The sequence below is a fragment of the Coregonus lavaretus genome (assembly GCF_964263955.1).
Source record: "Coregonus lavaretus genome assembly, chromosome: 26".
Lineage (NCBI taxonomy): Eukaryota > Metazoa > Chordata > Actinopteri > Salmoniformes > Salmonidae > Coregonus > Coregonus lavaretus.
In genome coordinates, this window is record NC_140013.1 from 39,155,358 (window position 1) to 39,179,799 (window position 24,442).

At 43.8% G+C, this 24,442-nt stretch overlaps 1 protein-coding gene across 1 annotated transcript in view; it reads left to right on the plus strand.

Annotated features, from left to right (window-relative positions):
• The first annotated feature begins 456 nt into the window (after positions 1–456).
• dhx36 (DEAH (Asp-Glu-Ala-His) box polypeptide 36) overlaps positions 457–24,442 on the plus strand; it is a 47,570-nt gene continuing 23,584 nt past the window's right edge. The window contains exons 1-13 of the mRNA XM_084142483.1: positions 457–1,093; positions 1,348–1,511; positions 2,032–2,142; positions 2,241–2,427; positions 2,611–2,649; positions 6,692–6,862; positions 8,048–8,127; positions 18,558–18,632; positions 18,743–18,909; positions 19,089–19,170; positions 19,610–19,750; positions 20,079–20,184; positions 24,248–24,335. Coding sequence (XP_083998609.1) covers positions 809–1,093; positions 1,348–1,511; positions 2,032–2,142; positions 2,241–2,427; positions 2,611–2,649; positions 6,692–6,862; positions 8,048–8,127; positions 18,558–18,632; positions 18,743–18,909; positions 19,089–19,170; positions 19,610–19,750; positions 20,079–20,184; positions 24,248–24,335 — 1,696 coding nt within the window. The 5' untranslated portion in view covers positions 457–808. The remainder of the gene's footprint in view (positions 1,094–1,347; positions 1,512–2,031; positions 2,143–2,240; positions 2,428–2,610; positions 2,650–6,691; positions 6,863–8,047; positions 8,128–18,557; positions 18,633–18,742; positions 18,910–19,088; positions 19,171–19,609; positions 19,751–20,078; positions 20,185–24,247; positions 24,336–24,442) is intronic.

Consider the following 24,442-nt stretch of genomic DNA (forward strand, 5'->3'; position numbering starts at 1 on the left):
TGCTCTTTTTTTCTCAACACTTTTTTGTTGTTGTTTTATTCTTACTTTTTTGTTTAAAATAAATGCACTGTTGGTTAAGGGCTGTAAGTAAGCATTTCACTGTAATGTCTGCACCTGTTGTATTCGGCGCATGTGACCAATAAAATTTGATTTGATTTGATTTGATTTGATTTGAAAAGGACCAGCCCCATGCAAACTTTGCCACTGCTGCCTAGGGGAAACACTGGTGTGCATGCTACATGCTACATCATGAAAATAACATTGTATATGAATGCCATCTGTTATAAAAACATTTTAATGCAGCAATTTCCTTTAAGAAAATGTAAGAACAACAGCCTCTAAAAATAATGCTCTCTCTCCACCAAGGAAAATCCATAGCAAAGAGGCAACGGTGAACCAAGCCAATCATGAGTGAAAACGTCATCATCCATCGACTAATTCAGCAATGTGTAAACTGTATGCGACCGGATATGTATACAAGACTCGCATCCCTAGCAAAAAAAAAAATGCTGATTTTCACTTGATATCAGCGGCAATACTATTTATTTACTTCACATTCAACTGCTTCGGTATTGCGGATTTCATGTCAAATATGTACACGCTTCGAGATATACAATTGTTCATTTAGCACATCTACGAAATCCACGGGCCGGCTAATGTTAACCAGCTAGCTAGCAATCCCAAGAAGCAAAGGTTTCGAATAGTGCAGCAAGTTTAGCTAGCTGGGTAGTCCCAATTTGTAAGTCTGCAAACAGTGTCTTGCACCGCTAGCTTGCCATAGCTGTGTTCCTGCTCTTTAGAAGGCAGTATGAGTTATGGAGGTTATGGGGGCAGAGGAGGCCGAAGAGGTGGCGGAAGAGGAGGTCGAGGATTCGGACGGGATGGGAGCCGGGAGAGGTGGGACCGCTTAGCTGGGTCGAGTGGCGGTGGACACCCGCGGAACACCGAATCAGAGTCGAGGGAGGACCGGGGAGAACGGGGAGGAAGAGGTGGGGGACCAAACCGTCCACCCCCACATCTAAAGGGCCGGGAGATCGGACTGTGGTACGCCAAATGGGGAGGCTTGAAGAGGAAAGAAAATGAGAGAAAATCGGTTAGTAGTGTAACATTAGTCACAGAGGCACCTGTGATTCTGTTTGGTGTGTAGTGGCTTACTTGTGTTGTCGTTGGTAGTCAGCTGCTCTACTGCAACTATCATTACTAAGTCTCGTTGACTATCATGGCTGACAACTAGTTATATCTGGTTTTTGATAATGAAGTGGCAACCTATCTCGAATAAATCTATAGTATCTAGCATGTATCAGGATGAACACTGTACTAATGCTGTTGGTTTCTCCCTTGGTGTAGCGGGCAGTGGTTCAGATGGATGAGTCCAGGGAACAGCATATCACTAATCTGCTGAACACTGTCCAGAGAGGACCGACATGCCCGGGCTCAGCCAGGGAGGCCCACCCCTCCACATCTGACCACTGGCGTTCAGCCCCGTCAGCACCGGACAGAGGCGGCCACTGGTAAGGCACTGCCTTACTGGCTGTGTTCGTGAGCATCAACACCATGATGTATTATGGGTAAATTGTGACTGACTGACTGATCTATAAATAATAGTTATTTATGATGCAAGGTGATTTGTAGATCAGTCAGTCTAGACTCGCCTTTAAAGTTGACTGCAATGTCGAACGCTCCCAGTCTCTCAGAAAAATCCAGCTGCAGTAGGCAGTGTGACGCCCACAGACAGACACAGTGACGTCTGGATGTCATGTGTTCAGGTCCACAGGCCCCAGCCCTAACCCTAGTCCCCAGGACATCGTTAGGCCCTATGCATGGGACCTCTGTGTGTTGTGGACATGAGCCTGCTTGCTGCAGCTGCGTACTATGAAACTCCTCCTTACATCTCGTAAGTTTTAGGTTTATTTAGGAGGGCTCATACACCACTGTATTGCAACATCGTTGGCTACATTCAATGCTTTGGAACGTAAAGCAGTAAGCCTGTGATTTACTACAAGACTGTAATTCACCTGATGTGTGTTTCAGTTACTTTGATGGTGATGAGCCCTCTCAGGATGTCCTGAAGATGGAATTCAAACAAGAGAAGAAGAAGGATGAGGAGAGGCCAGTACAGAACACTCCACTCACATCACAACGGTAGGCTAACTTCTAGATTTGAGGGTTGTTGTTGTTCCTGTTGCCAAGTTCACTCATTAAAGCAATTCACAATCATGTCTCTTTCTCCTGCCTTTCAGTTACTTCCCACAGGATGTCCTTAAAGCTGAACCGCAAGAAGAGAGGGAGGAGAAGAAGGAGAGGAGGGGGAAGGATAAAGATCTGGAGTACTTGTTTCAGGAGGTGGTCAGGGAGAATGCCCTGGACCAGCAGTTAAAGAGAGACCTAGAGAGGAAGAGGGCAGACTCTAAATACCTAGACATGCTGGTGAAAATTTACTTCATAAAAAATGAGCAGTATTATAATTACTGTGTTTTATTATTGATTAACACAATAATAAATACACGTTATCATAACACCAATAAAACTGGTGGTGAGATGTTCTTAGTTCACAACGTCTATTGATTGTAGTATTGTAGTAATTCATGTTTCCTGTTTATTTTTTTGCAGAAATTCAGGGAAAAGCTTCCATCATTTGGAAAGAAAGAGGTAAGATCTGAGACATTGTTCCTCATGAAGGAACATGGATGCTAGGCCTCTGCTTACCACGTGGGTGTGTCTTCACCCAAGACAGGAATAGGATCTCTTCTTGTAGGACGTTTCTGTATGATGAAAACCTTGCAACTACATTTTTGCCAATTTTCATATACACTGAACAAAAAATATAAACGCAACATGTAAAGTGTTGGTCCCATGGTTCATGAGCTGAAATAAAAGATCCCAGACATTTTCCATATGCACAAAAAACTTATTTCTCTCAAAGTTTGTGCACAAATTTGTTAACATCCCTGTTCGTGAGCATTTCTCCTTTACCAAGATAATCCATCCACCTGAAAGGTGTGGCATATCAAGAAGCGATTAAATAGCATGATCATTACACAGGTGCACCTTGTGTTGGGGACAATTAAAGGCCACTCTAAAATGTGCAGTTTTGTCACACAACACAATGCCACAGATGTTTCAAGTTTTGAGGGAGCATACAATTGGCATGCTGACTGCAGGAATGTCCACCAGAGCTGTTGCCAGAGAATTGAATGTTAATTTCTCTACCATAAGCCAATGTTGTTTTGGAGAATTTGACAGTACATCCAACCAGCCTCACAACCGCAGACCACATGTAACCACGCCAGCCCAGGACCTCCACATCCGGCTTCTTCACCTTTAGGACCGTCTTGAGACCAGCCACCCGGACAGCTGATGAAACTGTGGGTTTGCACAACAGAAGGATTTCTGCACAAACTGTCAGAAACCGTCTCAGGGAAGCTCATATGCGTGCTCGTCGTCCTCACCGGGGTCTTGACCTGACTGCAGTTTGGCGTCGTAACCATCTTCAGTGGGCAAATGCTCACCTTTGATGGCCACTGGCATGCTGGAGAAGTGTGCTTTTCATGAGTGAATCCCGGTTTCAACTGTACTGGGCAGATGGTAGACAGTGTGTATGGCATCGTGTGGGCGAGCGGTTTGCTGATGTCAATGTTATGAACAGAGTGCCAAATGGTGGTGGTGGGGTTATGGTATGGGCAGGCATAAGCTACTGACAACGAACACAATTGTATTTTATCGATGGCAGTTTGAATGCACAGAGATACCATGATGAGATCCTGAGGCCAATTGTCGTGCTATTCGTCCGCTGCCATCACCTCATGTTTCAGCATGATAATGCACGGCCCCATGTCGCAAGGATCTGTACACAATTCCTGGAAGCTGAAAATGTCCCAATTCTTCCATGGCCTGCATACTCACCAGACATGTCTCCCATTGAGCATGTTTGGGATGCTCTGGATCGACGTGTACGACAGCTTGTTCCTGTTCCCGTCAATATCCAGCAACTTCACACAGCCATTGAAGAGGAGTGGGACAACATTCCACAGGCCACAATCAACAGCCTGATCAACTCTATGCGAAGGAGATGTGTCACGCTGCATGAGGCAAATGGTGGTCATACCAGATACTGACTGGTTTTCTGATCCACGCCCCTACCTTTTTTTAAAAAGGTATCTGTGACCAACAGATGCATATCTGTATTCACAGTCATGTGAAATCCATAGATTAGGGCCTAATGAATTTATTTCAATTGACAGATTTCCTTATATGAGCTGTAACTCAGTAAAATCTTTGAAATTGTTGAATGTTGCATTTATATTTTTGTTCACTGTGTACACACACACTCAGTCAGTGACTAGTTTATTAGGTACACCCATCTAGTACTAGGTCAGACCCCCCTTTGCCTCCAGAACAGCCTAAATTCTTTGGTGCGTGGATTCTACAAGGTGTGGCATTCAAATGTTGCTCATTTGGTATCAAGGGACCTAACGTGCCAGGAAAACATTCCCCACACCATTACACCAATGCCACCAGCCTGTACCGTTGACACCAGGCAGCATGGGGCCATGGACTCATGCTGCTTACACCAAATCCTGACTACCGTAAGCACGACCCAATAGGTACCGTAATTCTTTGGACCAGGCAGTGTTTTTCCACTCCTCAATTGTCCAGTGTTGGTGATTGCGTGCCCACTGGAGCCGCTTCTTCTTGTTTTTAGCTGATAGGAGTTGAACCCGGTGTGGTCGTCTGCTGTAATAGCCCATCCGTGACAAGGATCGACGAGTTGTGCGTTCCGAGATGCCGTTCTGCACACTACTGTTGTACTGCGCTGTTATTTGCCTGTTGGTGGCTCGCCTGTTTGCTTGCACGATTCTTGCCATTCTCCTTCGACCTCTCATCAACGAGCTGTTTTCGCCCACAGGACTGCCACTGGATGTTTTTTGTTTGTCGCACCATTCTCGGTAAACCCTAGACACTGTCGTGTGTGAAAAACTCAGGAGGGCGGACATTTCTGAGACACTGCTACCGATGTGCCTTGCACTGATGATCATACCACGCTCAGTCGCTTAGGTCACTTGTTTTGTCCATTCTAACGTTCAATCAAACAGTAACTGAATGCCTCGATGCCCGTCTGCCTGCTTTATATAGCAGATTCACTGTCTGTAGGAGCGAGCCATTTTCGTGAACGGTATGGTGTACCTAATAAACGGACCTCTGAGTGTGTGTGTGTGTGTGTGTGTGTGTGTGGACACGCCTTCAAATGAGTGGATTCGGTTATTTCAGCCACACCCGTTGCTGACACTCCACTGGCTTCCAGTTGAAGCTCGCATCTGCTACAAGACCATAATGCTTGCCTACGGAGCTGTGAGGGGAACGGCACCTCCTTACCTTCAGGCTCTGATCAGTCCCTACACCCAAACGAGGGCATTGCGTTCTTCCACCTCTGGCCTGCTGGTCCCCCTACCTCTGCGGAAGAACAGTTCCCGCTCAGCCCAGTCAAAACTGTTCGCTGCTCTGGCACCCCAATGGTGGAACAAGCTCCCTCACGACGCCAGGACAGCGGAGTCACTCACCACCTTCCGGAGACACATGAAACCCCACCTCTTTAAGGAATACCTGGGATAGTATAAAAGTAATCCTTGTGGAAACATCTAGGAGCAACAACGGCTCAGCCGCGAAGTGAAGTGGTAGGCCACACGAGCTCACAGAACGGGACTGCCAAGTGCTGAAGCGTAAAAATCTTCTGTCCTCAGTTGCAACACTCACTACCGTCGGCTGGAGTGGTGTAAAGTTCGCTGCCATTGGACTCTGGAGCAGTGGAAACTCATTCTCTGGAGTGATGAATCACGCTTCGCCATTTTAAAAATTTAATTTAACCTTTATTTAACTAGGCAAGTCAGTTAAGAACAAATTCTTATTTGCAATGACGGCCTACCTCCGGCCAAACCCGGACAACGCTGGGCCAATTGTGCACCGCCCTATGGGACTCCCAATCACGGCCGGATTGTGATACAGCCTGGAATCGAACCAGGGTCTGTAGTGACGCCTCGAGCAATGAGATGCAGTGCCTTAGACCGCTGCGCCACTCGGGAGCCCAAACACATGCGCTGCCCGGGAATCAAACCCGGGTCGCAAGAATGGGAATCTTGCATGATACCACTACACCAGCGGCGCATTTCATAAGTCAAGGACGATCTGACAGTCCGACGGACAAATCTGGGTTTGGCGGATGCCAGGAGAACGCTACCTGCCTCATGGTTCTGGCTAGGCCCCTTAGTTCCAGTGAAGGGAAATCTTAACGCTAGAGCATACAATGACATTCTAGACTATTCTGTGCTTCCAACTTTGTGGCAACAGTTTGGGGAAGGCCCTTTCTTGTTTCAGCATGACAATGCCCCCGTGCACAAAGCGAGGTCCATACAGAAATGGTTTGTCAACAAAAATGTTCGCTCTTTATTTATTTGATGTATTGAAAGCAACTCCCCTCAATGTACTCTGAACATTTCATAACTCCAGGACCAATAAATGTATTCTAAATAGCATCTTGTTAATGTTTGTTAATGGTAAAATATTGAATTGTTTTCCATTTCCTGAAAAGATAAGAGGTTAAGGTATTAAAGATGATGAGGGTTTCATCCGACAGCTACAGAAAGTGTCTTGCCTCACCTCTGTTCTGTCCTATCCTGTCCTCTCTCTGGTTCATCAGGAGTTGGTGGAGTTGATCAGATCCAGCCAGGTGCTGGTGGTCAGTGGGGAGACGGGCTGTGGTAAGACTACCCAGGTGACTCAGTTTATCCTGGATGACTACATAGAGAGGGGCATGGGTTCAGTCTGCAGGGTGGTCTGCACCCAACCACGACGCATCAGTGCCATATCCGTGAGTAACGAGTCTGTGTGTGTGTGTGTGTGCGTGCGTATTGCTCCTGTTCCAGGTGTGTGTGTGTGTGTGCGTGCGTATTGCTCCTGTTCCAGGTGTGTGTGCGTGCGTATTGCTCCTGTTCCAGGTGTGTGTGTGTGTGTGCGTGCGTATTGCTCCTGTTCCAGGTGTGTGTGTGTGTGCGTGCGTATTGCTCCTGTTCCAGGTGTGTGTGTGTGTGTGCGTGCGTATTGCTCCTGTTCCAGGTGTGTGTGTGTGTGTGTGTGCGTATTGCTCCTGTTCCAGGTGTGTGTGTGTGTGTGCGTGCGTATTGTTCCTGTTCCAGGTGTGTGTGTGTGTGCGTGCGTATTGCTCCTGTTCCAGGTGTGTGTGTGTGTGTGTGTGTGTGCGTATTGCTCCTGTTCCAGGTGTTTGTGTGTGTGTGTGTGTGCGTATTGCTCCTGTTCCAGGTGTGTGTGTGCGTGCGTATTGCTCCTGTTCCAGGTGTGTGTGTGTGTGTGTGTGTGCGTATTGCTCCTGTTCCAGGTGTGTGTGTGCGTGCGTGCGTATTGCTCCTGTTCCAGGTGTGTGTGTGCGTGCGTGCGTATTGCTCCTGTTCCAGGTGTGTGTGTGTGTGTGCGTATTGCTCCTGTTCCAGGTGTGTGTGCGTGCGTATTGCTCCTGTTCCAGGTGTGTGTGTGTGTGCGTATTGCTCCTGTTCCAGGTGTGTGTGTGTGTGTGTGTGTGTGCGTGCGTATTGCTCCTGTTCCAGGTGTGTGTGTGTGTGTGCGTATTGCTCCTGTTCCAGGTGTGTGTGTGTGTGTGTGTGTGCGTGCGTATTGCTCCTGTTCCAGGTGTGTGTGTGTGTGTGCGTATTGCTCCTGTTCCAGGTGTGTGTGTGTGTGTGTGTGTGTGTGTGTGTGTGCGTATTGCTCCTGTTCCAGGTGTGTGTGTGTGTGTGTGCGTGCGTATTGCTCCTGTTCCAGGTGTGTGTGTGTGTGTGTGTGTGTGTGTGTGTGTATTGCTCCTGTTCCAGGTGTGTGTGTGTGTGTGTGTGCGCATTGCTCCTGTTCCAGGTGTGTGTGTGTGTGTGTGTGTGTGTGTGTGTGTGTGTTTTACCTTTTTCAGTATGTGTGGTGTTCCTTCTGATGTGTGCTTTTCCCAGGTGTGTACTCTCTCCTGTCAATGTGTGTGTGTGTGTTTTAGGTAGCAGAGCGGGTGGCTGCGGAGAGGGCCGAGAGTGTGGGGGACGGGAACTCCTGTGGTTATCAGATCCGCCTGCAAAGGTGAGTTTTCTATTTGGAGTGGAACCTCTCTTTAACCCTTTGGCCCATATGGATAAGACTACATTGAAATTATTCTTACAGAAGAAAATATGAAAAGCGTGGTAGTAATTGAAACAGTTTGGAGATTATGAGAAAATTGTAGGTCGATGTTGAAGACACAACCTTCACCTGACACAAAACTGAATCCAAATATTACACTGTTGATTTTATGTGCATTTTACATTTACTGTACTTTTGGCCGCATTTGTTGATAACGAAATCTGAAAATACTCTGCATACATTCAGTAACATGATAGTAATATTCCTGGAAAATGTGAGGTAGGTGCAACAGAATACAAGGGTTTGAGTGAGAGGTCTAACTGGTGTCTCCAAGTGGCCCCACACCTCTCCAAAGTGTGCACAGTTCCTAAGCACTTTTATGACTCAAAGAAGTCTTCTACTATAAGGTGCTGTTTTTATCTCTCCTAGCTGTGTCGTTGAGGACCTAGAGAAAGGACACTTGTCGTTGTTTTGTTTGGAACACAGCCCTGCATCCCCGCCATCACACAGTTACTGTTGTTGTTTACGCAATCCCAAAACGGCCCATTTTATAAATCGCGATCTGGGTCAGGTGGGAATCATTTGAAAGCTTTTGTTCTATTGCCAACATGACTAGCTAAGTTATAATATATGATCTTACAGCGTTAGGCATTCACAAGGCAATTCAGAGAAACTGATTTGTAATTTTGGTGTCCATAAAAAGGAGTCCTGATTTCATTCAGGACACAGCATATTTTCTTCACCACAGACAAACACAGGCTCCCTCTGTTCAGACAAACACAGGCTCCCTCTGTTCAGACAAACACAGGCTCCCTCTGTTCAGACAAACACAGGCTCCCTCTGTTCAGACAAACACAGGCTCTGTTCAGACAAACACAGGCTCTGTTCAGACAAACACAGGCTCTGTTCAGACAAACACAGGCTCTGTTCAGACAAACACAGGCTCTGTTTAGACAAACACAGGCTCTGTTTAGACAAACAGACTCACTCTGTTCAGAACAACCCAGGGTATGAGGCCATGCCATCTTGTAACTGTACATCAAACATAGAGATCATAAACGTTGACACTGCATGACAACTCATGACATGAGTTTTATGTTATGGAAATGTGAAGTGCACATTTGGACTCACAGGTGTTTGGCTTGCTTGTATGACATCAAAGCGATATTTATTATAATCCTCAACGTCTCATCTTTCAAAATACACGGTCGTCTTAATTTACAGCATTTCCCTCACTCAAACAATTATCTTTTTTTTGCCAAAGTTTCCCAAGCGATGGGGCAACTTCTTGTCTTGTGCGGTGCTCAAGGTCAGAATGTTGTCTGTCAGTCAAAACCCATACAGGACTGTGAAGCGCAGTTCTGACGTCATGTATAGCATCTTACTGTACAGCCACTAACGTTCCAATTCATACACTTATTAGGTCCCAAATCTGCCATTTTCAACCCGTATACGGGTGTGAGTGTAAAGGGTTAAGGGTATAGAGAAAGCACAGCTGCTCATATAATACAGGGGTTTAAACGCCCCAATGCTTTGTGACTAACTAGAAAGTGTGTGGAGGCCGTACAAGCTGGGTGACCGAGGGATCACTGAGGCTGCAGACAGCTGTGGAGGCCGTACAAGCTGGGTGACCGAGGGATCACCTGAGGCTGCAGACAGCATCTTGTCTGGATGTTTAGACGCTCTCAGTGAGTCTCAGTTGGAGATGTGTTCTGCACCACACAGACACACTGAGCTTACGTTCCTGGCTCCGGCTCACATAGCAGCGTCTGTTCTGTGTTTCTGTACAACTCTGATGTTAGGGGCGGGCGGAGAAAATGCAACTAATCCCATCAAGGGTGTGTGTGTGTGTTGGAGGCGGTAATGTGTTTGGGCTGAAGGACTAGAAGCATTGGTAGTGTGTGTGGGGGAGTACAGACAGACAGACAGACAGGGGTATGGACAGACACAGACATGGGTATGGGGTACACTGTGTTGGTTCGTGGGCTCTGCTTAGCCTCCAAGCAGACTTATCCAAAGAAACAGCTTGTTACATTTTACATTTACATTCTAGTCATTTAGCAGAAGCTCTTATCCAGAGCGACTTACAGGAGCAATTAGGGTTAAGTGCCTTGCTCAAGGGCACATCGACAGATTATAGTAGGCTTCGGGGATTCGAACCAGTGGCCTTTCAGTTACTGGCCCAACGCTCTTAACCGCTAGGCTACCTGACACTTGTCTGTTCCTCCGTGTGTGTGTGTGTGTGTGTGTGTGTGTGTGAGAGAGAAGGAACAAGAGTGAGATTGTGGGGTTTGCCAAAATTGAATTTGTATGTCTTGTTTGTGAGGAAGCGAGCAAGTGTGTGTGTGTTTCACTCCTGGGCTAGGTTACTGGACCATAGAGTCACTCAGATAATGGTCTCCTTTTGGTGAGGGGGTTCAGAGGAGACGGAATAGACCCGTTTCTCTCATCCTCCTATTCTTCTCCTTACTAAAGGAATTAAAGGTGTATGCTGTTTTGCATAGGAAGTGTGTTGTGATGAAGTGTGTTGTTAGATTTCTGAGTGGTTGAGCTGCTGTCCGGATGTTTCCACAGATGGTGGGCTTTGAAAGGACATCTATAAAGTCCTCCTAAGCCACGGTCCTATCACTGATCATCTGGGTTATTGATTTCTCAAGCTCTGGGATCACCAGTCAGGATGAGTTGAGGGTATGGCTATTGGAAATAAAGAAGAAGAATGTACAAGCAGCCAGGTGTGAGTGGGTCTGCTCGTGCGTTGTGTGTGTGCGCACGCTGTGTGTGTGCGCACGCTGTGTGTGTGCTCACACATTGTGTGTGTGTGTGTGTGGACACATGACTCGACCTTCGCCTCTCCCGAGCCCGTTGGGGAGTTTCAGCGATGAGACAAGATCGTAATTGGATCGCAACTGGATAACACAGAACTGGGGAGAAAAGGGGCTAAAATAGACATTAGACAAAATGTGTAGAATTGCAAGAAAATACGTTTTAAACCTGCTAAATTCTATCCACCAACAAGAGGGGTGTGAACAGTTTGTGTCATGAACAGTGCTTGTGGCCATAGACGTGGCTTGTGCAGAATAGATGGAGAGAATATATGGACAGAGGAAATAGGACAGAATAGATGGACAGAGGAAATAGGACAGAATAGAAGGACAGAGGAAATAGGACAGAATAGAAGGACAGAGGAAATAGGACAGAATAGATGGACAGGGGAAATAGGACAGAATAGATGGACAGAGGAAATAGGACAGAATAGAAGGACAGAGGAAATAGGACAGAATAGAAGGACAGAGGAAATAGGACAGAATAGAAGGACAGAGGAAATAGGACAGAATAGATGGACAGAGGAAATAGGACAGAATAGATGGACAGAGGAAATAGGACAGAATAGAAGGACAGAGGAAATAGGACAGAATAGATGGACAGAGGAAATAGGACAGAATAGATGGACAGAGGAAATAGGACAGAATAGATGGACAGAGGAAATAGGACAGAATAGATGGACAGAGGAAATAGGACAGAATAGATGGACAGAGGAAATAGGACAGAATAGATGGACAGAGGAAATAGGACAGAATAGATGGACAGAGGAAATAGGACAGAATAGAAGGACAGAGGAAATAGGACAGAATAGAAGGACAGAGGAAATAGGACAGAATAGATGGACAGGGGAAATAGGACAGAATAGATGGACAGAGGAAATAGGACAGAATAGAAGGACAGAGGAAATAGGACAGAATAGAAGGACAGAGGAAATGGGACAGAATAGAAGGACAGAGGAAATAGGACAGAATAGATGGACAGAGGAAATAGGACAGAATAGATAGACAGAGGAAATAGGACAGAATAGAAGGACAGAGGAAATAGGACAGAATAGATGGACAGAGGAAATAGGACAGAATAGAAGGACAGAGGAAATAGGACAGAATAGATGGACAGAGGAAATAGGACAGAATAGATGGACAGAGGAAATAGGACAGAATAGATGGACAGAGGATATAGGACAGAATAGATGGACAGAGGAAATGGGACAGAATAGAAGGACAGAGGAAATAGGACAGAATAGAAGGACAGAGGAAATAGGACAGAATAGATGGACAGGGGAAATAGGACAGAATAGATGGACAGAGGAAATAGGACAGAATAGAAGGACAGAGGAAATAGGACAGAATAGAAGGACAGAGGAAATGGGACAGAATAGAAGGACAGAGGAAATAGGACAGAATAGATGGACAGAGGAAATAGGACAGAATAGATGGACAGAGGAAATAGGACAGAATAGAAGGACAGAGGAAATAGGACATAATAGATGGACAGAGGAAATAGGACAGAATAGATGGACAGAGGAAATAGGACAGAATAGATGGACAGAGGAAATAGGACAGAATAGATGGACAGAGGAAATAGGACAGAATAGATGGACAGAGGAAATAGGACAGAATAGAAGGACAGAGGAAATAGGACAGAATAGAAGGACAGAGGAAATAGGACAGAATAGAAGGACAGAGGAAATAGGACAGTATAGATGGACAGAGGAAATAGGACAGAATAGATGGACAGAGGAAATAGGACAGAATAGAAGGACAGAGGAAATAGGACAGAATAGAAGGACAGAGGAAATAGGACAGAATAGAAGGACAGAGGAAATAGGACAGAATAGATGGACAGAGGAAATAGGACAGAATAGAAGGACAGAGGAAATAGGACAGAATAGAAGGACAGAATAGATGGACAGAGGAAATAGGACAGAATAGATGGACAGAGGAAATAGGACAGAATAGAAGGACAGAATAGATGGACAGAGGAAATAGGACAGAATAGAAGGACAGAGGAAATAGGACAGAATAGAAGGACAGAGGAAATAGGACAGTATAGATGGACAGAGGAAATAGGACAGAATAGATGGACAGAGGAAATAGGACAGAATAGAAGGACAGAGGAAATAGGACAGAATAGATGGACAGAGGAAATAGGACAGAATAGAAGGACAGAGGAAATAGGACAGAATAGATGGACAGAGGAAATAGGACAGAATAGAAGGACAGAGGAAATAGGACAGAATAGAAGGACAGAATAGATGGACAGAGGAAATAGGACAGAATAGATGGACAGAGGAAATAGGACAGAATAGAAGGACAGAATAGATGGACAGAGGAAATAGGACAGAATAGAAGGACAGAGGAAATAGGACAGAATAGAAGGACAGAGGAAATAGGACAGTATAGATGGACAGAGGAAATAGGACAGAATAGATGGACAGAGGAAATAGGACAGAATAGAAGGACAGAGGAAATAGGACAGAATAGAAGGACAGAGGAAATAGGACAGAATAGATGGACAGAGGAAATAGGACAGAATAGATGGACAGATGAAATAGGACAGAATAGAAGGACAGAGGAAATAGGACAGAATAGAAGGACAGAATAGATGGACAGAGGAAATAGGACAGAATAGATGGACAGAGGAAATAGGACAGAATAGAAGGACAGAATAGATGGACAGAGGAAATAGGACAGAATAGATGGACAGAATAGATAGACAGAGGAAATAGGACAGAATAGAAGGACAGAATAGATGGACAGAGGAAATAGGACAGTATAGATGGACAGAGGAAATAGGACAGAATAGATGGACAGAGGAAATAGGACAGTATAGATGGACAGAATAGATGGACAGAGGAAATAGGACAGAATAGATGGACAGAGGAAATAGGACAGAATAGATGGACAGAATAGATGGACAGAGGAAATAGGACAGAATAGATGGACAGAGGAAATAGGACAGAATAGAAGGACAGAATAGATGGACAGAGGAAATAGGACAGAATATATGGACAGAGGAAATAGGACAGAGGAAATAGGACAGAATAGAAAGACAGAATAGATGGACAGAGGAAATAGGACAGAATAGATGGACAGAATAGATGGACAGGGAGAGAGGAGGAAAAACAAAAGGGGGTTGCAATGGAGGAGAGATGACAGACTGGGATAATCGTGTGTCCATGGGGCTCAGAGAGAGGTTAATGTGATCAACGTCATACTGGGACTACAAATCAGCCTTAGAAGATGATAGTATTCCTGTCACACACTGTGTGTGTGTGTGTGTGTGTGTGCATGTGCGTGTGTGTAGCAGCCACAAGCTTACTCCACTCTCTGAAATGTGTTAGTGTAGGAAGATATCTAATAAATATATTTCTAAAAAGTGTATAATTCTCCCACTCAACTATGTAATCACTTAATTTCTATGTAAACAAGAGCATGGGGACATATTTGACTGAATACACCTGCTAATGTAGCCTAGGCCCAGGGTCCAAAGTTTACAGTCGGGCCAGTTGGCCAAAAATCTACTGTCCCGAACAGAATTTCTACCGGACTTGGTGTAGTTTTTAAATGCTTTGGGGGTCATGCAGGGCCTATAGGTTGGCATGCTTCTATATTCAGCTATTAATAGGCTACAATTAGGATATTATGATATGAATTAAAGTGATTTTCTTGTGTTTTATATATGTTTCCACACTGAGGTTTGAATGATACTGTGAAATGTAGAAAATTATGATAATGCAATTTTAGTGTAAGAGCTGAAATTACAGCTTGTTTGGCTGGGTGGGGTTTTTGGTTAGTAGACCAATAACAAAGAGAGTTTTCCCTCCTCTCAGCTAATTACAGCTAGTTTTTAGGTTACACATCCCTCCTATTAGGATCCTCCATTAGGCCCCTCTCAGACCACTCCTAGACAGAAAGTCCATTTAGCTTAGATATTTTGGTTTCTTTTTGACTATTTTAATTGAAAACAGTTACAGTAAACTACTTACTTCATTGTTACCCAGAAATCATTTGATATTGGGATAAAAAAAACAGCTACATTGGACCTTTTTTTAAAAAGCTGTGTAATGTAATTTAGCAATGCAAGTCATTACTGTATTCTTTAGAATTGCATTGTATTCATTTTTGTTTCTAAAGTAGGCCTATGACAATTTTATAATTTTTTTTGGTTTTTACATCTCAAAATAGGACGCTACCCCTTTAAGACATAAGTTCCACAAGCGATATGGACCTGGCTACAGTATTTTTATTTTTTATTTAACCTTTATTTAACTACAACAAATTCTTATTTACAATAACGGCCTACCAAAAGGCAAAATAACTCCTGCGGGGACGGGGGCTGGGATTAAAAAATCAATAAATAGATAAATATAGGACCAAACACACATCACAACACTACATAAAGAGAGACCTAAGACAACAACATAGCATGGCAGCAACACATGACAACACAGCATGGTAGCAACCCAACATGAAAACAACATTGTAGCAACACAACATGGCAGCAGCACAACATGGTGGCAGCAGCACAACCTTCAACAGAATGTGACTGGCAGAACGGGTGTTGTATGTGGAGGATGAGGGCTGCAGTAGGTATCTCAGATAGGGGGGAGTGAGGCCTAAGAGGGTTTTGTAAATAAGCATCAACCAGTGGGTCTTGCGACGGATATACAGAGATGACCAGTTTACAGAGGAGTATAGAGTGCAGTGATGTGTCCTATAAGGAGCGTTGGTGGTAAATCTGATGGCCAAATGGTAAAGAACATCTAGCCGCTCGAGAGCACCCTTACCTGCCGATCTATAAATTACGTCTCCGTAATCTAGCATGGGTAGGATGGTCATCTGAACCAGGGTTAGTTTGGCAGCTGGGGTGAAAGAGGAGCGATTACGATAGAGGAAACCAAGTCTAGATTTAACCTTAGCCTGCAGCTTTGATATGTGAAGAGAGAAGGACAGTGTACCGTCTAGCCGTACTCCCAAGTACTTATATGAGGTGACTACCTCAAGCTCTAAACCCTCAGAGGTAGTAATCACACAGGTGGGGAGAGGGGCATTCTTCTTACCAAACCACATTACCTTTGTTTTGGAGGTGTTCAGAACAAGGTTAAGGGCAGAGAAAGCTTGTTGAACACTAAGAAAGCTTTGTTGTAGAGCGTTTAACACAAAATCCGGTGAGGGGCCAGCTGAGTATAAAACTGTTTAATCTGCATATAAATGGAGAGAGAGCTTCCTACTGCCTGAGCTATATTGTTGATGTAAATTGAGAAGAGCGTGGGGCCTAGGATCGAGCCTTGGGGTACTCCCTGGGTGACAGGCAGTGGCTGAGACAGCAGATGTTCTGACTTTATACACTGCAGTCTTTGAGAGAGGTAGTTAGCAAACCAGGCCAATGACCCCTCAGAGACACCAATACTCCTTAGCCGGCCCACAAGAATGGAATGTTCTACCGTATCAAAAGCTTTGGCCAAGTCAATAGAAATAGCAGCACAACATTGCTTAGAATCAAGGGCAATGGTGACATTATTTAGGACCTTTAAGGTTGCAGTGACACATCCATAACCTGAGCGAAAACCAGATTGCATACCAGAGAGAATACTATAGACATCAAGAAAGCCAGTCAGTTGATTATTGACAGGTTTTTCCAACACTTTTGATAAACAGGGCAAAATAGAAATTGGCCTATAACAGTTAGGATCAGCTTGATCTCCCCCTTTAAATAAAGGATGAACCGTGGCTGCCTTCCAAGCAATGGGAACCTCCCCAAAGAGGAGAGACAGGTTAAAAAGGTCAGAGATAGGCTTGGTGATGATAGGGGCAGCAACCTTAAAGAAGAAAGGGTCTAAACCATCTGACCCTGATGTTTTTTTTGGGTCAAGTATAAGGAGCTCCTTTAGCATCTCGGACTCCGTGACCGCCTGCAGGGAGAAACTTTGTAGTGGGGCAGGGGGAAAAGAGGGAGGAGCATCGGGGCTAGTCACATTAGAAGGGGTGGGAGATGAGGAAATATTGGACGGGCAATGAGGCATGGCTGAGTCAAATAGGAATCCTGACTTAATGAAGTGGTGATTAAAGAGCTCAGCCATGTGCTCTTTGTCAGTAACAACCACATCAACATTAAGGGACATGGGCAGCTGTGAGGAGGAGGGTTTATTCTCCAGGTCTTTAACCGTTTTCCAGAACATCTTGGGGTTAGATCCACAGAGGGAGAACTGCTCCTTAAAGTAACTAACTTTGGCCTTCCGGATAGCCTGAGTGCACTTGTTTCACATTTTCCTGAATGAGAGCCAGTCAGCCTGAATATGCGTGTGCCGAGGCTTTCGCCAAATGGAATTCCTGAGGTGGAGTAACTCTGCCACATCACGGTCGGGGCTGAACCTGTTTTTAATTCTCAGTAGGCTAGCCAAGACTAATGCTAGGTGTCTTTTAGCAGACTATCAACAGTAGCCAGCATATTGCTAGTATGTTCACTATTGAAGGTTTACTTTTGTAAATAACGTCCCCTAAAATAAATAAGCTCAGAGAGTAGAGTGATGGGTGCTTCATTTTGCTCTGGACAGCTCACATGTGCTATGTGAAGGCATCAAGTTATGTACCACTCGAGAAGTTGTGACTTGTGGGAGCGTGGTGTGGTGCTTGAACGAACGACCAATCATATGGCTCAAATACAGCAAGACTTTTTCGCTTGTTGTCGTCAATGGTAGACTGCGACACAGCAGGTACACGTTGAACTGGAACGCAGAAATGCACTGGAATGTTACTTGGCCGGTCGGACAAGTGACTGACGAGATCCACTGGCCCAACAGGTGTTTTTACTGGCCCAGGCCAGCTGGCCATTGTTAATGTCTGACCTTGCCCAGGGCTATCAGCACTCCAACATCCTCATTCTCCCTCGCTTTTTCTGGGCCCTGATTTAAATGGCTTATAGTATATTAGAGAAAGTAAGTATATAAACTCTAATAACCTGCATTAATAAGTATATACGCGGTAATAACCTGCATTAATAAGTATATATGAGGTAATAACCTGTATTAATAAGTATATAAGCTGTAATAGCTTATATTAATAAGTATATAAGCTGTATTAATAAGTATATTAGCTGAATTAACCTGTATTAATAAGTAAGTATATAACCTGTATTAATAAGTATATAACCTGTAATAACCTGTATTAATAAGTAAGTATATAAGCTGTAATAACCTGTGTTAATAAGTAAGTATATAAGCTGTAATAACCTGTGTTAATAAGTAAGTATATAAGCTGTAATAACCTGTGTTAATAAGTAAGTATATAAGCTGTAATAACCTGTGTTAATAAGTAAGTATATAAGCTGTAATAACCTGTGTTAATAAGTAAGTATATAAGCTGTAATAACCTGTATTAATAAGTAAGTATATAAGCTGTGATAACCTGTGTTAATAAGTAAGTATATAAGCTGTAATAACCTGTGTTAATAAGTAAGTATATAAGCTGTGATAACCTGTGTTAATAAGTAAGTATATAAGCTGTAATAACCTGTATTAAGTGTTTTCTATTCAATTGTGTATTCTTTTTTCTCCCTCCTCCTTTTAGTCGGTTACCACGGAAACAGGGCTCGGTGCTGTATTGTACAACGGGTATTATTCTACAGTGGCTCCGCTCCTCCCCGTGAGTGTCTTCCTCTTCATCATCCTCCTCCCCTCTCCCATCCCCAGCTCATGCTCTCTTTCTTTTCCCAGCTGTTTTTCATTCTGAATCTCTCTCTCTCTCCCTGTCAGTCTGCTGTCCACCATCAGCCACCTGGTTCTAGATGAGATTCATGAGAGGAACCTTCACTCTGACGTTCTGCTCATCATCGTTAAGGACCTGCTCCGAGTCCGACAGGACCTCAAGGTCATCCTCATGAGTGCCACGCTCAACGCTGAGAAGTTCTCCAAATACTTTGGTACACAATGACAAACAGTGGGGATTCAGTTTGTGTTTTGTCATAGCAGTATGTGCAATGGAGTTTGAAAATCAGAAATGGAAATTGGGAATTACCATTGAATACAGTCAGCATATTCCTCACTCTGCTCCTTCCACTCTCTCTCCCTCCACTCTCTCCCTCCCTTCCTGTCTCTCCAGATAACTGTCCTATGATCCACATCCCGGGGATGACCTTCCCAGTGCAAGAGTTCCTACTGGAGGATGTGTTGGAGATGATTAGGTGAGATCCTACCGGAGGATGTGTTGGAGATGATTAGGTGAGATCCTACTGGAGGATGTGTTGGAGATGATTAGGTGAGATCCTACTGGAGGATGTGTTGGAGATGATTAGGTGAGATCCTACTGGAGGATGTGTTGGAGATGATTAGGTGAGATCCTACTGGAGGATGTGTTGGAGATGATTAGGTGAGATCCTACTGGAGGATGTGTTAGAGATGATTAGGTGAGATCCTACTGGAGGATGTGTTGGAGATGATTAGGTGAGATCCTACTGTACACACTAGGATATATCCACTAGCCTTAAGCCTAAAGGAATGGGGAAGATCAGCACCTTCTAATCCGGTGACCTTAGACTTTGGGCTGAACTATGTGGTTGTGTGTGTATGTGTGGTTGTGGTTGTGTGTGTGTGTGTGTGGTTGTATATGTGTGTGTGCGCCAGGTACCGTCCCCAGAAGCAGGAGCGGAGGCCCAGGTGGAAGAGGGGTTTCATGCAGGGTCACAACTCCCGACCAGAGAAGGAGCAGAAAGAGGCAGAGTACAAGGAGAGCTGGCCCTGCTACGCCCGCACCCTCCGAGACAAGTAAGTTACTGAGGGGGACAGGACAATCTCATGATGAATCTCCAGTTTCTTTAATAAACAGATCGATTCTCTCTGACATGTCATGCTGTTAGTTTACTGGACATCCATTATATTACTCTGATAGGACAGTGGTTGCGGAGAGGATTATCAAAGCTGTCTAACAAATGATATCACTAATTTAATAAATTACTGTTGTCTTTGGTTCTGCATCATTGCTGATAGCATTACTGTCTCATTCTTTGATTGATTAGTCTGTATGTCTTCCTGTTTGTGTCTGTTCCTGTCTGTGATTGGTGACTCCGCGTGTGTGTCTCATTGTGATTGGCAGGTACTCTGACAGCACCATAGATGTGTTGGAGATGATGGACGAAGATGATAAGATTGACCTGGAGCTCATTGTGCAGCTGATCAGACACATCGTGCTGAGCCAGGAAGTGAGTGTGAACTTTATCTTGGTGTGGAGTAGAGCCTGACCGATATGGTTTTTTGGGTCCGATTCTGATTTTTGGGGGTACAAAACATGCTGATATATCTGCCGGTATACTGTTTTACACCGGGGAAATTAAAATTGTAATTTTCCCACACTGAATTCTCATGTATTTCCATCCAAAAGAGCAATTGTCCAAAACTGCTTCAAATGTTGATTTCATACATAGTGATAATAGTGACATCATGAGAATGGCAGGAAGTGTTCAGATCAGCATGAGATTCCCTGTTTATATCCTATTTATTGAATATTAGTTATCAGTGTAATTATCGACCGATATAGCGGTAAAAGGCCAATATCGGCCAATAATATTGGTGAACCGATATATCGGTCGGGCTCTAGTGTAGAGCCCCACCAAACTGCTATTTTGGTGTTGATAGAGTGAAATACAACATAAAACATAAGTTCAATCAATAATCAATCCATATCTTTGTCTCATTTGTCAATTTACAATAATAGAACATATATTCACTTGACGAAAAACAGTATTTTCCCCATGTAGGACCATTATCCAGTAGCATTGGTTGATTTTACATTTTACATTTTAGTCATTTGGCAGACGCTCTTATCCAGAGCGACTTACAGTTAGTGAGTGCATACATTTTCATACTGGCCCCCCGTGGGAATCGAACCCACAACCCTGGCGTTGCAAGCGCCATGCTCTACCAACTGAGCTAGCTACACGGGACCTTCGGGTAGCTCAGTTGGGTGGATAACATGGAGACTTGAAGAAGGGCTATGTGGTTGAAACACGAAGAGGAGAGTTTCTCTATACAGGTTTGGGCCTAGGGGTCCATTTGAAATTCAGCAACCCTGTCTCTGTCAGCTACCATGACTCAGAAGGGAGTCAGCTGGCTGGTTGGCTGTAACATTGTCAGAGAACTGAGAGGAAAGCAGTAGATTGGACATGACAGGGTTCTTAGTGTGGGTCTAGGGGCCGGCTGTCAGGGTTCTGACTGTGGTGATTGGTTAATGAGCGAGAGATTCTAAAATGCCATTTTACCATTTATAAAATGGCCATACATCTTTTTTTTTTTTTTTGCAGACCAGCAAAGAAATAAGTTAAATTGGTTAAAAAGGGGAGGTGCAAAAACGTTAGTTTGCAACCCCTCTTTTAATTTGCTCCATGGCAAGGCGGCCAAGTGTAGGATAATCACTACTTAACAAAGCCACAAAGACATAAAGCCTGTCTATTCCTAAATTGTCTGTTATTAAAATCAGATTTTAAACCTAACTCTCACCTTAATCCTAACCTTGACCACACTGCTAACCTTAGCCTAACCCAAATCTAGGCTACAGAGAAAAGCTGAGTGGCTCTCAGACAACTCGCAAATAGGAAGAACTTTGCAGCAGGTGTTTCTGGTTAATAAACATTGCCATGCTGGTGGGTGGTAAAAATGTGCACGTCATCTCATAGGAAAAGTCACGTAAGACACACGGAAATATCCGAAGTCACACATTCGGATTTGGCACTTCAAGACCAAATATATATAATAACATACTTTGACTAAAACGATGACTTATTGAATTACATCGTTGCGCAACATCATGGGTAAGCTCTGTCCATCGTCTTTCAGTTCGAAAAAGTGGATTTCTACTGTTGTGGGAGTAAAAAAAAACACACAAAAAAAACAACTTCTACAATGACACCGTCTCATAATTTCTTTGGTGGGAAAACAACGGTGCAAAGCAAAATAAATATGAACACTAAGTTGTATCTATTTCTCCATGTTTCATGTTAGTCTGTGTGTCCACATTTTAAATGTCCACCATGTTAGGCTTAATTATAGAGAAAAGTAACCAAATGTCATTTCTTTTTATTTGTATATATGTTTGATAGAGAACACTGTTCAAGTGTTCACCGTTATGCTAGCTCAATCTTCCTCACTCACAGAGCTAGGCTGTTAGCATTTTGCACCAAACAGGTTGGAAAATGCACCAAAAAAAAGTAAATGCCTGAGCTCGACCAATATGTTTTTTCAAACATCTCCTTTTTCTGATGGAATACAAAAATATATAATTTTTTTCCCTAAAGTTATGAGATCCAAAAGGCACTGGACGGTAGGAATGACCCAATCGGCTATCTTACAGTCTGCGTGTGTCATGGCGTGTTACCCGCGTCACGTGTCCCTCCTGGGTTTGTGTGGTGGAGGTTTAGGATTCATTAGCATTAAGCAGAGAGCTCTGGGAACAACGGTCTCTGAAGCTGCTCCATCACAACACTATCTCAATTCAGTCAGCTCAGGTAATGTGAACCCTGCAGCTGCTCCATCACATCAGTCATTCCACCTCAAAAAGCACAAGAAAGAGGATTTCGACACCCTCCGTCTCAGATTGTTCTGAAGTCGTTTCTGTAGTTAGAAACAGTTAAGATTAGCATTCCTGAAACATTCGTTTGTTTAAATATAATTTGATCTGAGAAATTAAGATAATTGATTTCACCCAAATTGGTCATTTTAATTTATAGGATTAATATAGTACCTAACATCCAATTTGGACCATAATTCTTCCTAACAATGAGTTAGACATGAGGAATCCAATAAAATGGTCAAAAGCCACCATCGGAACCCCCACACCTATGCCAATCCCACCCCAACAACCAGTAAACACTATCACTTCTCAATGTTTGACAAGTAGTATGAAGTTACGGCTTGGAGTATTGCTTCTCCATACTATGTACACTGTGAATCTGGTGATGTTTTTTTCCACCCTGTTCAGAAGAAATTAATCACTGAAGTTGCTTGCATTATTTACCATAAATGAATGTGAAGGTACCAAGTTTTGCCCACTTGATGTCGCTGTTCCTGATTTATTTGATCCATTTTGCTGATCTCTTGCGTTTATAAAATGGATCACAACATTTTCTTTGCAACTTTGGGTAGACAACTAATAGCTTTTGCTCATTTAAATGTTTGGGTGGGATTGGCGTGGGTTGCCCGTGGGTGGCTTTTTACAATTTTATTGGATTCCTCATGTCTTACTCGTTGTTAGGAATAATTATGGTCCAAATCCAAGGTTAGGTACTATATTTATTAAAGATTATATGAATCCTGTAAATGAAAATGTCCAATTTGGCAATCAAATTAAATTAAATGTCAACAGAATAATGTTTCAGGATAATCTAATCTGGTTCTAACTACAGAAATGACTTCAGAACAATCTGAGATGGTGGGTGTCATGGCTTGAAGAAATGACATGGAATGACCCCCAATCCTCTCCAGTCAGCTCAGGTACCAGATTCTGTTCATGAATGGCAAAAAGTCCTCTTCATAAATCGTAATAATGGACTACTTTTCATGAATTCAACAGGATTGTAATGACATCGCCCCCAACCCTGATGCTAAAACGACTACCCAAGATACAAGCCAACTAAGCTAACTACCTAATTACTGTACACTTTTAGGCTGCGTTTACACAGGCAGCCCAATTCTGATCTTTTGCCCAATTGTTGGCTGATCTGATTGGTCAAAAGACCAATTAGTGGAAAAATATCAGATTTGTGCTGCCTGTGTAAACGCAGCCTAAGACCACCATTAAAGCTAAACTAACGCTAACATGGCCACTATTCTCCTCTGAATTGTGTGGATTGTGGTTAGCTCGGCTTTGTCTCTGTGTGGCTCTGGGTTTTTAGGTGTGATTTTTGTTCCCTTTTGAGCAAATTAGGCTTTTATTCATTCCAAAACCCCAAAACAGAGGCACTTCTTTTTTGTAATTACCTAATTTGACTGTGTAGTCAGTGTGAAGAAGGCTTTGTGTGCTTACTCCGAGCAGAGAGAGGCTGGCTTGGCTGAGATGACAGAAAGTGGGAATGTTTATGAAAATTGTAGAATTCAGGTTCCTGTTTGTTTGTTCAGGTCATGTTTGTTTATTCAGGGCCTGTTTGTTTGTTTGTTTCTGACTGTAATGGAAAAGCTTTGATGTGCCTGTTGCCAGAGGGTGTTGATGTGTTTCTGAGTGTGTGTGTGGATGTGTGTGTGTTGATGTGTGTGTGTCCTGTCCTTGTGTTCCAGGAAGGAGCCATCTTGGTATTCCTGCCAGGTTGGGACAACATCAGTGGCCTCAATGACCTCCTCATGGCCCAGCAGATGTTCAAATCAGGTACACACCTATCCACACACACACACACACACACACACACACATACACACACACACACCTATCCACACACACACACACACCTATCCACACACACACACACACCTATC